The 18,972-nt window shown below is 43.1% G+C and overlaps 1 protein-coding gene across 1 annotated transcript in view; it reads right to left on the reverse strand.

The window, feature by feature from the left end:
- The window catches only part of PCDH15 (protocadherin related 15), a 1,022,916-nt gene that overhangs the window by 21,192 nt on the left and 982,752 nt on the right, over positions 1-18,972 (reverse strand). The window contains 1 exon segment of the mRNA XM_030204966.1: positions 7,095-7,116. Coding sequence (XP_030060826.1) covers positions 7,095-7,116 — 22 coding nt within the window.

The following is an 18,972-nucleotide window of genomic DNA, read 5'->3' on the forward strand; positions in this document are numbered from 1 at the left end:
AATAATACAGTTATTTTTTTAGCATGTGGGAAGTACACGCACATGCAAAAATTATACCTGAGCACGCCCCACGGTAAGCACTTTTTACTGCGTACACGGTTAAAGGACCCTTTAATGAATATATAGTTACAATTGTATACTGCTCAGAAGGTTCTTGATGGGTGGTATAGTAAAAAATGTAATAAACTTGAAACTATACTTAGGGGCCCTTTTACCACACTGTTGTAAAAAGTGGCCTTTATGCATGCTTATGCGGGTCATTCCAGTGTGCTAAGGCCATTTTTACCTCATAGGCAAAATGGCTGAATTTCACATTAACACATGGTCGTTAGTACATGAGCCCCTACCACCATCTATTTTGAAGGGCTCAAGTGCTAACCATGCACTAATCGGTTAGCATGTAGCAATGTAGATGCACTGATCAGCACAGAATACACCTACTCTCCACCTCCAACTCACCCCCCAGCGCTAAAAAATAAAATCTATTTTTTAGTACATGGGATGCGTTCACCGATGCCATAATTACTGTGGGACATCTGAGCGCACCTCATGGTAAGGCAGTTTAAGCTGCGGTAAGCACACATAAGTGTTTACCTCAGCTTAGTAAAAGGACCCTTTAATGTTCTTTCACTTATTTGGTTCTGTATGTGCAAAACAGTACTGCACTTGAGAGAACAGGCCCCAAAATGCATTCCAGTTATAGTAGAATATCTGTAAAATGTGTCCTTCATTTAAAAACAATTTGATCATTTAAAAATCATATGATTTTGATGTATAATTAAAAAAAAAACTTATTAGGGATGGCCTGTCATTTGCAGCAGCATGGAAAATGACATATCCTAGGTTGCTGCATGTTATTAAAACCCAAAAATCAGCAGGAAAGCATGAAAATTCTTTTGAAAAGTGCACCCTATTTCTCAATATGCTATTGGGAAAGAATGCATGCTCTTTCAAAAAGAGTGCACCCTTTCCCCAAATTGGGCATACTTTTTCAAAAGAATGTGCATTATCCCCCTGATTTTATAATGGTTGCCAAAAATTGTGCGTGCAAACTTAGGTGCACTCCCGATATGTGCACGTAATTGAATAGTGTGCCAATAAATGACTCTTTAACACGCAATTATTGTCACTAATTAGATTTAATTGCAACTAACATGCATAAATTAGGTGCTGGATCCATGCCTAAAATTTACGCACGTTCCAAGAAAGGGGACGTGGAAATGGGAGTGTTATGGGCGTTTCGTAGCAGAATGGGGGCATGGCTCTGTTACACGTGTAATTACAGAATAATGGTGCATATGGATGTGCCTAAATTTATATGTGACTCTCTGCTTAAGTGTGTACTCTATAAACCATGTGGAATTTTAGGCATGGCTCATAGAATACCACTTAAGGGGTACTTTTACTAAGCCGCATCGGTGCCTACATGCGTGCATCGATTTGGAATTACCACCCAGCTACCACGTGGCCTGGGCAGTAATTTCATTGTTTACATGCGTCCACTATGCGCGATGGAAAATATTTTTTATTTTCTGATGCGTGGCGCTAATCGGGCAGTAAAAAGCATTCAACATGCATAGATTATTACCGCCCGGTTAACACGTGAGACCTTACCGCTAAGTCAGACCCAAAATGGACGTGCATGAATTTTCATTTTGCCGCACGTTCATTTTCAGCCAAAATAAAAAAAGGCATTTTTTACAGGTGCGTTGAAAAATGGATCTGTGCGCATCCAAAACACACTTTTACACTAGCACTGGCCATTTTTTTGTGCAGCTTAGTAAAAGGACCCCTAAGAGTTTTTTTAGGTGCCAAGGTTTTAGGAGGCATTTATAGAATTTATCCTTATGTAGCTTTGTTGCTGAGACCAAAAAATATCCAAACAAAAACAATCAAAATAAACATTTCCAGAAATGACATGGGACGTGATATGAAACAAAAATGGTGTGGCTGCCCATCTCTGAAATTACTTCTAAAGCCCTACTGCTATTATTTTTTGTTAAGCAGGTATAGAAACAGCCCTATTGTTATGACAGTAGAGAAGATTCTTATTTAGTTTGTGTCAGGGAAATTACTGCTCGCTGTCTAGATAAAGTAAGAAACTTACCCTGCAGGTTCTTATTATATAGTTTTGGGAACTGTGGGGATAATAAGCCCCTACACTTCATAAACAATTATGAAGTTATTCCATTGTTCCCCGGGGATATGATGCAATTGTGTAGTTTTTGCTAATAACATAAAATGTCTTGGAATGAAATTGGTTTTCTCAGATGCAAGTTATCTTTACAAAGTATGTTTGGGAGTAGCACACATTTTCACAATTTTATACTTTAAGAAACATAATCCAGAGCTTCCCAAACCTGCCTTAGAGAGCCCACATGAATATGCATGAGATCAGTTTAAATGCACTGCAGATCCGTTACATGCAAATGATCTCATGTATATTTATTGTGGGTGTCCTGAAACCTAACTGGCTAGGGGCCTATCAGGAAGATATGTGGAGCCCTGAAATAATTTGTCATTCTATAGTGTCAGTTTTTAGAATAAGCTGCAAAGTCTTTACTAACTGAGGCTTCATAGTAAGCTCCCATTTGCTTTGCTAAAGTACAGTTTTTGCAGAATTTATTTTGATGTATTCTAGGATGTTGTTTGCTTGTGAAATAGCTTCTATCACTTCCCAATTTGTTTTTGGAATATAGGAAATGCTATGGAGAACTTTGATTACATAATTTATTTACAGGGTGATTTGCTAACAGTGAATTCTGATACTGTTAACTCATGTTATTTGCTGCAGGGCCATTTTATAAAATGGCATTAATATACATTAAGAGGCCCTTTTACTAAAGTGCAGTAAGATTTACACTCATCCCATGTTTAGAGCAAAAATGAATGTGTGATAAGTGCAAAGCCTGTGCAATAACCCGCAAATTCTATGCATGATGCCCAAAATGGACGTCAATCCAAGATGTGAGCCCAACTAAACTGGCTCACAAGCCCATTAGTGCCAATAATTGGGCACTATTTGGCACCAATTTGGATTTATGTGCTTATCTTGCTATGCACTATTCTTTAACAATGTACACTCACAGCGCACAACTCAAAAGGGTGTTGTGGCCATGGTAGGTATATGGACGGATCAGGGGGCATTGCTAAAATTTACTTACAGTGTTGTAGAATACCGGATGATGTGCACCCAAATTGGGTGGTGGAAATTACACCTGGTTTTTAGCAGGTGTAAGTTTTGGCATTTAAGTTTGGGCGCTGAGGTAGGCACTCAACTCTAATTCTATAATTGACGCTCATCTTTGAGTGTCCATTATAGAATAGCGTTGAGTGCGGGTTTTTTTTTAAAGTGCTGATTTTTGAGTGCCATTTACTGAATCTAGCCCTCAGGCCCTTTTACTAAGCTGCAGTAAGAGAGGCCCTGCGCTAGCGGCAGTGGCCATGCGCCAGGGACCCTTTTACCGCAGCACGTAAGAGGGCCAAAAAAAGAAATGGCCATGTGGTAAGTTTGCACTTGATGTGCGGCCATTTCGGCGGGGGGCACTTATCGCCACCCACTTAGGTGGTGGTGAGGGCTCTCGCACTATTACTGCCAGGTAATACATCAAAATATTTCTGCTAGCGCCAGGTGGGTGGAACTACCACTGGCTCCTGCATTGGGCGGTAGTTCTGGGTTACCATGTATCAACCCTTCACTAAAAGGGCCCCTAAATTCAGAAGCCATACACAGCATGTGCCCTTCATTTATAGCACAAGGTAGACTGTTAACACTCAGCACCATGTTACCTGCAGTGACAGACATCATGGAAGTACTTGCAGTATCTGCTAATACAGATAACACGGTGTGAGCCCATTCAAACATAAATAAATAAATAAATAAATTCCTTCAGCGCTGCCGTGGGTGTCCATAGCCTGGATTGTAAATATTGGTGACTGTCATTGGGGGTTTCAGGTGTCAGGTGGGGGTCAGGGTTATATCAAGGGGAGTCAGGTTTGGGGAATTGTGTCAAGGTGAACTGGGGAGGAGTGCTGCTGCACCTCCTGTGACAGCACACTGTGCTACTAGACTTCCGATAGCACAGGTGCACTTGAGGTGGTGGTACATTCAGCTGTGCTATTTAGCAATTGTGACAGCTAGTGCACTATATCGACCCATACGTTGTCATGGTTGGCACAGATATTTGAATCCCTGGGAGCTTTTGAATATCAATAAAGACTGTTTGTTTCTTATAAGGTCTGCCTCTTGCTTTTGTCTTCCACAGTTGGTCACTCCTCCACCCGCCCATGTTATGCCTGTCTTCCGGCCCATTCCCACGTTATGCAGCTAATACAGGATATTTACTGTGTACTGCTATTTTTAGCACAAAAGACATTGGAATGGGCCCGTGTTAATGTCTACTGTGCAGTACTGCGCATACTTTTAGGTGGTAGGATATTGAAGTATATTCTATATACCATGTCTAAATCTAGTCTCCACTTATAGAATATGCTTAGGTGGAAATGTTTTCCGCACAGACTTTTTGAGCGCCATATATAGAATCTGGCCCTATATGCAAATCTATCTGGTGCATAAACATTTACAATGTCCTGAAACCCCAACTAACTAGGTGTACTTTCAGGACAGGACTGGGAAATACTATTCTAGAAGTACTACTTTTGCCCTTTAAATTGTATTTATTTATTAGGATTTATTTACTGTACGGTGTACAGTAAGAATAAATCAAACATAAGCAATAGGCAATTACAGGAGTAAAAATATTCAAAAAACAATACAAAGTATGGCATGGAGGGGCATAATCGAAAGGGACGCCCAAGTTTTTCTGAGGACGTCCTCGCAGGACGTCCCCGTGAAGGGGCGGGGAAACCCGTATTATCAAAACAAGATGGACATCCATCTTTCGTTTCGATAATACGGTCAGGAATGTCCAAATCTGGAAATTTAGGTCGACTTTAGAGATGGTCGTCCTTAGACTTGGTCATTTCTGATTTTTGGCGATAATGGAAAATGAGGATGTCCATCTCAGAAACAACCAAATCCAAGCCCTTTGGTCATGGGAGTAGCCAGCATTCGAAGTGCACTGGTCCCCCTCACATGCCAGGACACCAACCGGGCATCCTAGGGGGCACTGCAGTGGACTTCAGAAATTGGTCCCAGGTGCATAGCTCCCTTACTGTGTGTGCTGAGCCCCCCCCCCCCAAACCCACTCCCCACAACTGTACACCACTACCATAGCCCTTATGGGAGAAGGGGGACACCTAGATGTGGGTACAGTGAGTTTCTGTTGGGTTTTGGAGGGCTCACATTTACCACCACAAGTGTAACAGGTAGGGGGGATGGGCCTGGGTCCGCCTGTCTGAAGTGCACTGCACCCACTAAAACTGCTTCAGGGACCTGCATACTGCTACAGTTGACCTGAGTATGACATTTGAAGCTGGCATAGAGGATGGCAAAAAATATTTTAAATAATTTTTTGAGGGTGGGAGGGGGTTAGTGACCACTGGGGGAGTAAGGGGAGGTCATCCTCAATTCCCTCCGGTGGTCATCTGGTCAGTTCAGGCACCTTTTCATGGCTTGGTCGTAACAAAAAAAGGACCAAGTAAAGTTGTCCAAGTGCTCGTCAGGGACACCCTTCTTTTTTCGATTATGGGTCAAGGACGGCCATGTGTTAGGCACGCCCAAGTCCTGCCTTCGCTATGCCTCCGACATGCCTCGGGAACTTTGGTTGTCCCTGTGACGGAAAGCAGTTGGGGACGCCTAAAATTGGCTTTTGATTATGCCAATTTGGACGACCCTGTGAGGACGCCCATCTTCCAATTTGTGTTGAAAGATGGGTGTCCTTCTCTTTCGAAAATAAGCCTGATAGTATACTACTTACAAGTTCAACACAATATGTAATAGAGACATTTTTCGATTATGGGTCAAGGACGGCCATGTGTTAGGCACGCCCAAGTCCTGCCTTCGCTATGCCTCCGACATGCCTCGGGAACTTTGGTTGTCCCTGTGACGGAAAGCAGTTGGGGACGCCTAAAATTGGCTTTTGATTATGCCAATTTGGACGACCCTGTGAGGACGCCCATCTTCCAATTTGTGTTGAAAGATGGGTGTCCTTCTCTTTCGAAAATAAGCCTGATAGTATACTACTTACAAGTTCAACACAATATGTAATAGAGACATTTTAATTGACAGTAAAGGGTATAAGCAAAGGTGGAGCATATAAATAGGTAAGAGAATAAGAGAAGTTAGAAAATAAGGTGACTAATTAAAAAAAAAGGTGCACATGAGGTCAGAGAGATGGTTAAATATTATATCAGCTAGGATAGGAGTGGATAAACATGTCCTTCTGCAGTATGTGTATTAACAACTGGTTTAGACACAGTCCTTTGGGCACACTCAGCCAATCAGGATTTTAGGATATTCATAATGGGTCAAACACACAGTTAGCGTGATTCTATAAACTATGCCTAAAGTCAGGTGTAATTTATAGAATATGCCTACGCATCATTCTTGCGACTAAAATTTAGGCACACCCATTTAGGCCACCTAAAACCAGGCCTAAATACCTGCGCTTAAGTTAACTGTGCAAATTGTGTTTTGAAATGCACACAACCCACCCATTCCACACCCCTTTTCACACTTCATTGTAGAATATGCCTAGAAAGTTGTGCATGTAAATTCTAATTAAAGCCAATTAGTGCTGCTAATTGGAAAACTACCAAATTAGCGTACACAACTTAAGGTGCCATATACAGAATTTGGGGGAATAAATATGTTTATAATAAATCTGCATTGCTGCCTGCAATGTATGCAAACTATCTAATGAATATTTATTGTGCATATGCAGAAACTCAACTAGGTTGAGAATCACTGTTCCACAATATACAATATATAATAGGTAACTGACTCACTGAAAAAAGTCCTATTAGGCCAACATCACCATTCTGAATATTAAGAAAGGGTATATTAGAAGCATAACTGTAAAAATATAGAACTTGTTTCCATTGTCCATTATCTTTAGTATAATTTCCATCGTAGAAAAAATAGTTAGGGCATCTTATCTTGTAAATACGTATTGCAATAATAATGTCCTTACCTCCTGGGGTGCATATCCCTGCCTGTAAATAAAAAAAGAAAACACAGTCACTTCCATCTTCAGAACCTAACTGTAAATGACATTCAACATTATGGTTTATTGGGTCTGATATACCACCTTCTGCGCAAGCATCAAGGCAGTTTACAATAAAAATGTCATTAAAACATATAGGACCCCTTTTACTAAGTGGCATTAAGCCCAACGTGGGCTTACCGCTCGCTAAACAGGAAGAACTGCCGGGCTACCACAGCAGCCCGATGGTACTTCTCACCCCTAGTGCGCCGTCTTATCCGGCACTACAAAAATATATATTTATTTTTGTAGCACCGGAGTGTACCTGGTAGTAATCTGGCAGTGCTGCACACTGCCCGATTACCACCAGGTTAGCGCAGGAGCCCTTACTGCCACTTCAATGGGTGGTTGTAAGGGCTCCCACCCGAAATGGATGCACGGCAAGTGCTTTAATTGCCGCATGGCCATTTCCTGCAGGAAAGAGAGACTTCCCTTTTACTCACTGCAGTAAAAGGGGGGCCTCGGCACACATGAAAAACACGTGCCGATACCAGCATGGGCCCCCTTTTGCCACAGCTTGGTAAAAAGGGGCCCATAGAAAATACAGAAATAAGAATCTGGAACACCAAATAATTACAGCAAAGAAGATATAGACATTAAAGGGAGGGAGAGGACTGTAATGCAGAAGTACAGACAAGACCTAGCCTGACAAAGGCCTATAAGTAATCTGGGAAGACTAGCTGAAGGGCTCTTTTACTAAAGTGTGTTAGGCTTTTTACTTACCATAGCTTAACACAGAAAATTAATGAGTGGTAGCTGCAAATCTAACACTGCAACTCTTCATGGAGTGCCAGCATTTTCCCTTGTAAATTGTATGTGAACAGTTGCATTAGTATGCGGTAATCAGACAGCAGTTAGTGCAGAGACACTTAGCACCTTCTGTTTAGGAGGTGGTAAATAGTCCCACGCTAAATGCATATTAATCGGTTAGCACACAGCAAATGCAGAACATTAAGGGGCCCTTTTACTAAAAGGTTGGTGCGTTGCAATAGACTTGCCACATACTAATCTGGAACTACCGCTTGAGCCTGGAGGTAGTTCCCACCCCCAGCAAGCGCCATTTCTGAAGCAACATAAATATTTTCTATTTTTGTAGTGCTTACCTGGTTACCACTTGTTTAGCGCAGGAGTTCTTACCACCACTTCAATGGTGGGTCCCAGTTGATATTCAGCCAGAGCCCACATAAAACAGTTATGTGGGCTCTAGCTGAATATTGTCCGGTTCCCGCATAACAAAAAGTTCACCACTCCAATCTTGATCCTCCTTCCCTCAATGAAGGAACCAAGTTAACCCCCACCCACACCCCTTCCCACTGATGGTCCAGCATGGGCGATGAGGGCAGGAGCGATTCCCATTCACTCTTGGCCCTAGCAACTATGACTCCATAGCTGCAATGACCTCTTGTGGCAACCTCATGGTGCTTCAGTAGTATCATGAGGCTAATGTGAAAAGTCATGGTAACCATTTTGGAGTCACAGTCACTAGGGCCAGGAGCAAGGGGGTTTTGCCCTTGCCACCACCACCTATGCTGGACCACTAGGGACTTCAGGTAAGCCTGAGGAGGAGGGCACTATTTTGTATGAAGGAGGGTTGTGAGAGGGCTTTAATGCATGGCATGAAATACAAAATTGTGGAAAAACTCCATCTTGATACATTGTTAATTTTGAGCTTGCCATGTATTAAAATTCTGTGTTCTGTACTTTAAGCTCAAAATGCATTTTCATAGAAGGGCACCTTCATACGCAACACAGGCCATGTTTTGGCTAACTCGCCTGCATCAGGTGTCATTCTTAAAATAAACTCTAGTTTGATGAGTGGCAGTGTGCTTCCTGCACGAGAGCCAAAGGCAAATCAGTTCACTTCAATAAAGGCATCAATCCAATTGAAACAAAAAAAAAAAAAAATGAAAGGTTGTCCTGTGCACACCCTTAAAATGCACTTATTTTTGTTACATTCACAATTTATAAATGTGTAATTTAACAGGGAGGCTAATAAACTTATGTTTCAGAAAAAATAAGTGTGCAACTCATCCTTGGCACTGCTCTTTGGACAGCAGAGTCTTTAGAGATAATATTGAATGCTATGCCATATTTATATTAATTAACAACGAGTAGGTCAAAATAACTATTACACTGTGCTTGAGAGGAAAAGAAAACTGGAATGGAGGATCTCTTTTAATCCTGAATGTCAATATCTGTAGTACAACCTCAATTAAAATTCAACCCATGCAGTTGATTATCAGAGATAATTACTGCAGCTGTCCCAAAGTAATGAGCAACTGAAATGAAGATTTATCACCAAAAGATGATGTGTGACTTTTTAAAGGCTACTTAAACAATTTGATTTCAAGTTCTTGGTCTAAAGCAATTTCCGTGGCAACCAAAGAAGCTGTGTTTCCATCAAGGAAAGTAGTACTATTAATCTTAATTGTAGTTGAAGGTCAGGATGCAGGCAATTAAAACTGTAAATATTAAAGGTGATTTTATTTGTGTGGAAGGGCATGTTCGATATGACATTCAAATCAGATTCTGGCCATTTTGCAAAAAAAAGTCCAAAAATCCAGTGCCAAGTATGGTCATTTTTGAAATGACCCCACTCCCCGCCTTCAGTCAGTTGTTAGGGATATCACTCAAGAAGGGTAGAACTGGGGTTCCTTACATCTATAGAATTCAATTTTTTAAATCCCGAGCATCCTCTTACTCCAGTATTGTATACTCTCCCCAAAGTGCATAAGGATCTCCGGAACCCCCCGGGTAGACCGATTTTATCTTCCCAGGGTTCTTTGTTGGAACCTCTGGCGACTTTTGTGGACTTTTTTTTTAAACCTTTGGTATGCAGAATTCCCACGTACATCAAGGACACCACACATTTTTTGAACAATCTGACCTAGCGTTTCCATGAGATATGCATTTGTTGATGGCAACTTTGGACATCAAAACCTTGTACACGTCCATTCCTCAGGACCGGGCTTTATCAGTTGTCCAGGGAGCCCTTGAGTCTCATCAGAGGCCCCATGAGGTCCCTTCTGACTTTTTGCTACAGCTTACCAAGTTGGCTCTTACAGAGAATTTTTTTCTGTTTTGGGGCACTTTTTTTCTACAATGTTCCGGAGTAGCCATGGGTGCCACTTTCGCACCATCCATCGCGAATCTATTCCTGGATGATTTTGAACAACATTGGCTGCCTGGTTCCTTGTATCAGTCGAAGCTGGCCTTTGGTGCCGCTATATAGACGACATCTTTCTTCTATGGTCAGGGACTGATGCGGATTTGGATGCTTTTGTAGCTTGGCTCAACACCTGCAATCCTGCAATCCAATTTACAATGTCCAGTTCCTTTGAGGACATTCATTTTCTGGATGTTCAAATACATCAGACCGATGGAGTGTTTGTGACCAAAGTGTTCAGGAAGTCCACTGACCGCATCACTATATTACCATACAGCAGTTGTCACCCCTGTTCTCTACGGCGGAGCCTGCCCTATTCACAATTTTTAAGGTTCCGTTGTATTTATACCTCTTTGGAGGATTTTAAAGCACACTTTCTGGTCCTTTTCCAGGAATTATTGGAGAGAGGGTATCCTTTTAAAGTCCTTAAGTCCGCATATCGGAGGGCCCGTTACATAGACGGACCGTAGATGATGACAGCAAGACTGTGTGCATGATGCGACATACGGTGGGGGGTGAACAACTAGCTAATATTTTACATCAACACTGGGATATTTTGAGATCGCACATGGTGTTTCAGGACCAGGAATTGTTGATTGCATTTTCCAGAGGCAAGAATATCAAGGAAATTATCAGTCCATCAGAACTACCCCCTGAGCAGGTTGAGCTAGTTGCACCGATCAAGGTTGGTCATTATAGATGTGGTCACTGACCTGCGCCATCACCGTGCAAGGAGATTCATTCACTAATCAGATCGACCGAAGAGTATATCGTTCCACCTTTTACACAGATTGCAAATCGTCGCCTGTGGTGTATGTACTACAATGCCCATGTCCGAAAGTGTATGTGGGCAAGACCACTAGACCTTTGAACATCCGCATGAACGAACATAGACATAGCACTGTCCACTCAAGAGTAGGCGTGCTGCTAGTGTCTCACTGTCAAGCATTTGGGCACACTCTGGATGATTTCAGTGTCAGAGTGATTGACTGGGTGGTCCCCCGCATACGTGGGGGAGACTTGGACAGACGCTTGTTGCAACTAGAACTACGTTGGATATTTCATTTGCAGTCTGTGGAGCCCTTGGGTTTGAATTCCAAAATAGATTGGACTGTATTTTTTGATACATATATTGTTTTTGATATATATAAATTGTTTTGATTCTTCTGATACTTTTGAACCTTGAATCCTGGGAGTGTGAATGGAGCTTCGTACATAGGAGTCAGATGTTGGCTTGGGACTGCATATATTTTGATATTTTCTTTGTACACCGTTTTTTTATTTTTTTCATTTTCATTCTGGTTTGTTCTATTTTCCGGTTATTATTTTTCAATTCTCGTATATTGTTCGGCTACCTCGGCACACCACTTGGTGGGCTGTTACATTCCTCGCACGCCCCTTTAGAGAATCTAGCCTCGTGATTGGCCAGTTATCAAAACAGCTGTTTTTTTCTCCCATCAGCTGGAGCCAGTCCGGATGATTGGCTGCAGATGACGTAAGTAGGTGCGTGGAGCATATAAGAGATGCTGTTTTTGTGAGGCACTTTGTGCAGCAGCTGTGGTTCGAGACACCAGTCGGGCCAATTCATTGAATGAGTGTCCATTTCTTTTGGGGTTTTTTTGTTTTTTAGTTCCCATATCACTATGTGGCAGGGAAAGTGGCTCATTATCTGTTTTTCACATTTTGTTTTTGTTGTTGTAGGACTTAACAAATATCCACTGGAGCAGTGACTTCTAGCTTGGAGTCCTTACCCCTGAAGAAGCCCCTCGGAGAAACGGGTCCATTGGGTGGGGATGCCCGTTCAAGACGCTGCTATTCAGCTAAGTGTTTTTTTTTTTCTTTTTCTGAGTCTCTACAAGTTTGTCACAGTATATTGAGCATATCTTTTAAAAAATCTTTTTGAAAAAAATATTTCTACACAAAGGCAGGCGGGGGGTTTTAAGACCAATGATTGAAGTAGGTATGATGACTCTTTTTGAAACAGTTTCAGCAGTCTTGCTGTGTGTCACCTTTCTGAGGTCTCAACTTTGGCACTCGGCACTTGTTCTAACCAAACTTTCACCCTTGAAACACCACACTAGAGCCCTCTTATAGAAAGTTGGATTTGGCCGCAGCCAGGAACTTTATATTACAAATCAAATCACATTATAATATATTACAAGATATTTCTTGTTACAGCACAATATTACATTTTTAATCATGCGGGTACACAGCTCCCATCTCACACGTGTCTAGTAGCACCCACAGGTTGCGTGTATCTCCCTATTTTTCCTGCCTGCTACCTTCTGCCTTACTTGCGATGTGCATGGCATCTCACTCTGCCTCTTTCGTTGACGAGATTGTGGGCTGCACTCCGTTCTTCCCATCTCCCTCCCGCAGGCCTCATATTTTTATTTTATTTTTTTTGAAAAGTGACTTTTATTGTGCTGCTCACATAAAATTTTGGAGCACAGTGCAGCATGTAGGCACGCTATCTGATATGGGCATGCCATCGCTGCTACCAAATTTTCACACGTTTGTCCGCACTCGCGATGGGTTAATCCCGTTACAGGCCCTCCTACCCCCAACTCTTGGTAGGCGCGTGGCTGTTTCTCTAGCAGTGTAAACTTGCTCCCATTTTCTCTTTTTATTACACTGCCGACCCGACCAGAAGCGCACGTGCACTGAAACTCCTGCTCTCCCTTTGGCTGGAAGATCCCTCGTATATAGAAATATATGCTTATACTCTTAACTCACCGTTCACAATCCTCTGAATCACCCTGGAAACACTGTGCTATGAATTTTTTTTGAACTGCACGTGCGACTCGCAGGATCAGAGGCCCAAGGTAAGAATCAGCGATGTTCTCGTCCTGCTTTCCCCTTTTCAAAAGACCCTCTTCGCTCTCTTCACCTCTTTCCTTTACCTTTCTCTCCGCCCTTCTCCCCTCCCCCTTTTCCTGCTAACCCTCTGCCTTCCTACCTTACTATTCTGTTTTCCCTAAGCTCACCCTTCCCCCTCCCATCTCTACTCCTCCTTGTTTTCACATGGCCATCGGCCCGGTTGTGCCCAGCCCCCCTTTATGAGTGTGGCTGGGTTCTTTCCCCTCTTCTTCCTAATTCTTGTACCCTGCACAATACTATGTGTGAACAGATTTGCCTCCTCATTACTGTTGTATTGCACAAGTTGAAACGAATCTCCCCCTTTTTTGTTTGTTACCTGGGCATTTTTGAACCAGAACAATATCTATCTTTTTGGTTCAAAATTACCCTATTTTAGATGTTTTTGTGCTCAATGAGTCTTTTTTAAAGGTCACTTCAACGCTCTAGGACTATTCCACAGTTTGGTAAGAACACTCTGTCAATCTGCACTGTGCTATAGGTTTCTCTGCCCAAAAATAACTTCAATAAACTTAAGCATGGAGGAAAAAGGCCTCAAAGGTCTGTTGTACTCACTGACCAATGTCAGAGATTCTTAAGTACTGCCACAGACATATCATTCATCATTGGCCAGAAAAAAACCCTCCATATTAAGTGCAACAAACATTTTCATTTGTACTTATCTACTTGTTTAATTATATGTTCATCAAAGCTTTTTTGTTTCTTAAACACAACTTATTCTTAATCATAGCATTCTAATTATTTATAACTGCCAAAGCAGCATGACACTTATCTGCTGATTCCAAAAGGGGTCCTGTTTCGCTTTAGTGCTTTATCAAGGGAATGCCTCTACTGTGCCACTTTGTTTTATCATCTTTGTTTTCTCAATGCTGGACAACAGAAATGATAAAACAACATGCTGTGATTAAGAATAAGTTGTGTTGAAGAAAAAAAAGAGAGAGGAAAAAAAAGCTTTGATGAACATGTAGTTAAATAAATAGATAAGCACAAAAGAAAATGTTTATTGCACTTAATATGGAGGTTTTTTTCTGGCCAATGATGAATGATATGTCTGTGGCAGTACTTAAGAATTTCTGACATTGAGTTCGACCAACCTTTGAGGCCTTTTTCCTCCATGCTTACGTTTATTGAAGTTAATTTGGGGCAAAGAAACCTATACCACAGTACATATTGACAGCGTTTTTTTTTTAAGGGCTATCTTTAAACAAAAAGGTCCAAGGAAAAAATACACAAAAACAAGCCAGCAATACTATTAGACTGTTCCAAACAGCGCTCCAAAAATGGCGCTGGAACAGCGCAGGCCTTTACCGCACCGATGATCAGAGGCCCTCTGTAAACCTCTTTACCCAAAGCACAGCATGCCTAATGATGCACTGGACAGCACACAACCTTCATCCCTTCCGACCCTCCACATAAACCTCATTCGATCACTATACAACCTTGTATTTGTTATCAACCAACCGGGCAAACGCCTAACGGTACTATGTAAGCCACATTGCTTATTTTATTTTTTGTCTATTAGATTGTAAGCTCTTTGAGCAGGGACTGTCTTTCTTCTATGTTTGTGCAGTGCTGCGTACGCCTTGTAGCGCTATAAAAATGCTAAATAGTAGTAGTAGTACATTGAGCCTGCAAATAGGTGGGAAAATGTGGGATACAAATGCAACAAATAAATAATTGCATGCAAATTTAAGCACGCAATTATCTCTGATCATGGGGTAGAAGTGCGGGAGAATTGTGCCTGAGCATGCGCTCAGCACAATCCTCCCGCACTTGTTTCACAGGTCTGGGCTGTTAAAAGCCCAAACCTGTCAAACACAGAGGCTAGAGGTCCATGGGACCACCAGGCCCCAACTACCCCTGCCCCGAGCAACGGGGGCTGGAGATCCGGAGGACCTCCGGTCCCCCCGACGATCTCGCCCACCCAGGTTCAGGGAGGGCTGGAGATCCGGTGGGTCTCCAGCCCCCCCTATCTCCCCTGGCAAAAGGTCCCTGGTGGCCTTGTGGTGACCAACCAACCCCCCCCCCCAGCAACAGGGGGGCTGGAGATCCGGTGGGTCTCCAGCCCTCCTAATCCTCCAGCAAGGGGTCCACCAGTCCCCTACCTTATGTGTTGGAGGAGGGAGAGGAGCCTGTATCCCTCCTTTTCCTGCGACGCCACAAAATGGCAGCGCCCAGCCATGCCCAGTGTATCCTGGGATGCGCTGGGCAGAGCTATACACCATATAAGGTGTATAGCCCCCTCCAACACATAAGGTGGGGGGGACTTGTGGACCCCTTGCTGGGGGATTAGGGGTGGCTGGAGACCCACCGAATCTCTAGTCCTCCCTGAACCTGGGGGGGATAGTCGGGGGGGGGGGGGACCGGAGGTCCAGTGGACTTCCAGCCCCCCTGTCACTGGTGGAGGGGGGGGTTGGTTGGTCACCACTAGGCCACCAGGGACATTTGCTGGGGGAGGTAGGGGGGCTGGAGTCCCACCAGATCTCCAACCCTCCCTGAACCTGCGGGGGAGATCATCGGGGGGACCGGAGGTCCACCAGACCTCCAGCCCCCTATAGCTGGCAGGTTTGCTGTTGGGGAGAATGGGGGCCTGCCAGCATGCAAATGCATGCTGGACAGGGCTCACCATTCCTTCCCAATGATCTGCAAACCCTAACACCAGCTCAGACCTGGCATAGGGTTTGCCGCGGCCAGCAACCCAATCTTTGGTGCACTGGCCTCTGATCATTGGGGGTGAATATGTTTAGCCCTGTTTAGCATGCATTTACATTCTAGTTGCGTTCAGAGCCCTCAAGTGCGTTGTTTCACGCGCTCCAGGTCTCTGATCATGGGGCGTTAGCTAACACCAGCACTATTATGGCGCTAACAGCCTCTAGCGCCGGTGTTTGCTTCTGATCACCCCCCTGTAAGTGGTTAACAAGTATCCTAGGAGGTATAGAGATCAGAACATTCCTCTGTGAATTACAATGGTTATTTAGTGACAGGCAGAAATCTAATAAAGAACATATTTCTTGAATAATAGGGTTTTTGTTTTCTTTCAAAATGAGAGGTATGATTGTGAGAGAAAGAACATTCTTGCAATGTTTTTCCAAAGTCTGGCTGCTTGGACGGCAAGGGATTTGTTGAAGAACGCTACTTTCTTCTTCCCCATGTTTGAAGGGAAGGTGAAGAAGTTGGCAGCTTCCTGTCTCCTGGATCTGGTTGGGGTTACAAAGCAGAAATGAGCTAGGAGGTAGATGGGGACCAGTCTGTGTAGTGATTAAAAAAAGGAGGCATGCTAGTTTGAAGAGTACTCTTGCCTCTACGGGCAGCCAGTGTGGTTTGATGTAATAAGGGGACACTCTGTCGAATTTTGATAGCCTGAAGATTAGTCTTATTGCCGCACTTTGAGTGGTTTGAAGTCTCTTAGGAAAGTTCTTTAATCAGCCCAGATATATTATGTTACAGTAGTCAAGTGAGGATATTAGCAGCGTGTGAATTAACAGTTTATATTAGCTGATTTCAAAGTATTTCTGAATGGTGCAGAGTTTTCTCATTAGGAAGAAGCATTTTTTGGTCAAGGCATTAACTTGTGGTTCTAAGTAGAAAGCGCTGTCAATATGAACTCCTCAGAGTTTAATGGTCTGAGACAGTGTAAAGTCTGTTTGGTTGATGGTGATCATCTTAAGGATTTGTTCTGGTTTTAGGCTGAAACATAAGAATTTTGTTTTTTCAGTATTGAGTTTTAGTTTATGAATGTGCATCTATTTTTCCATTAGGTTGATACATTGTTGGGCCCTGGATACATCTATTCTGAGAAATGATTGGATAGGGATTAGCATTGAGATGTTGTCAGCGTAGGCGTAGGGGAGAAAGCCATTTCTGTCTAGTAGTGAGCTCAGGGATCGAAGGAAAACATTGAATATTACATTGTGGAACCCCGCATTTGCTGCTCCAGTTTTGGGCTATGTCTGTGTTCACTTTGACCCTGTACGATCTGCTTACTAGGAAGTGTCTGAACCAGTTTAGCATATTTCCTGTGATTCCCATTTCCTCAGGGTTCAATAGGAGGATAATGTGGTCCACTAGCTCAAATGCTGAAGAGAGGTCAAATGGAGAATCAATGCGCTTTTTCCTTCATCCTTTTTCCTCTAAAACAGCCCACGCCTTCTCAGCCTGGCCACTTTCTCCTCAGTCATTGTTTGGGATCCCCAGCAGCAGTCCTTTCAGATACTTGTGCAAGGGAAACTCACGTACACTTCGAGGGATAGGGTTCTCCTCTTTCAGACACTGAGGTCCCAATCCTGCAGTGGGGAAGCTCTCACTCACTGCAAGGGATGAGCTTTCCTCTTCCGGTCACTGGGGTGTTGGCCTTGTGAAGGGGCTGTATAAGGGATGCACTCGTTCACTGCTGAGGTTAGCTCTCATTTTCCTGACTCTCAGATGCCGATGCTGTCCTGATCCCGCAGTTCAACATGGTTCATTATGTCTTTGTAGTTGGAACAGCGGGGGAAATCCTTTTATTGGAGGGGTGGGGGGGGGGGGGGGTTAGCTCTCACCCTTCAGGTGCCAATTTTGCTCTTGTTCTGTGGCCCAGCTTGGTTCTGTTCTTTAGTGCTGACTTTGTACTTGTTCTGTAGCCAGCTGGGTTCTGTTCTGGGGTACCAACTTTGATCTTGTTCTGAGACCTGGTTTAGCTCTCACCCTTTGGATGCTGACTTTGCTCCTGTTCTGTACCCCATCCTCGCAGTCCAATCGCACAATCACTGACTCCCTATCATTGGACTTCAAGGTAAAACCAGCCTTGGCATTTGGAACTCACTACAGCGCTGCCTTCCTAATCGGTGGCCATCTTACAATGACATTTCAAATGTCATTATAAACAACAACAACAACTCATGCCTAATATGGACAATCCACAATTTCCTGTGGCAAGATTTTCAAAAATCTATTCCAATTTTATTGCACATTTTCATAAGTTTCCATATATTTGTGTATTCAATTTCATTTTTAACTTTATGAAAACATAATTTCCTGGCATTTCTTGATTGCCCAGTTATTTATTTGGCCCTTTTTTGAGGAAAATGGATCTTTGGGACCCTTTTACAAAGTCACGGTAAACACTAACGCATGTTTACTGCAGCAGAACATGGCTTACCGTGGGGTGCACTGAGGTATCCCATGGTACTTTTGCCATGTGTGTGCACTACCTCATGCGTTAAAAAACGTTTGGTGCAGGGGCGTGTCTGGCATCGGAGAGTGGGTGTGTTCTGTGCTTATCAATGCTTAGCATGTCCATAATTGTTAGTGGTAGGGGCTCACACGCTAGTCTGTTTTAATGGCCATGTGCTATTGGCAAAATTAGCACATGGACATTAATATCAAAAATATAAATTTCAGCCATTTTACCCCAGCAGTAAAAATGGCCGAAACACACAAGAATGACCCATGTAAGGGCACTCTAAGGCCACTTTTTCCTACTGTTTGGTAAAAGGGCCCCTTTGTGATTAGTGCTTGGAGAGCAGGGGATGGAGAATAGGGAAGGAGAAGGAATCATGCAGATGGGGAGAGCAGATATCTTTCAGATTCCCATTATTAATTTTAACTCCTCAAAAGAATTCTCCTTATAACTGTCTGCTGATTGTAGTTGCAGCAGGAGATGATCAGGCAATAGTGGTGGCTTCAGGACTGCACAAGATTCGAGGGAAGGCGGTAAAGGAAAACTGATATATGCTGACACTGCCTCCACTGTCACTAATTACAGGAAAGTGGGGGACAACAGTA

The sequence above is a fragment of the Microcaecilia unicolor genome, chromosome 5 (genome assembly GCF_901765095.1).
Source record: "Microcaecilia unicolor chromosome 5, aMicUni1.1, whole genome shotgun sequence".
Classification (NCBI taxonomy): domain Eukaryota; kingdom Metazoa; phylum Chordata; class Amphibia; order Gymnophiona; family Siphonopidae; genus Microcaecilia; species Microcaecilia unicolor.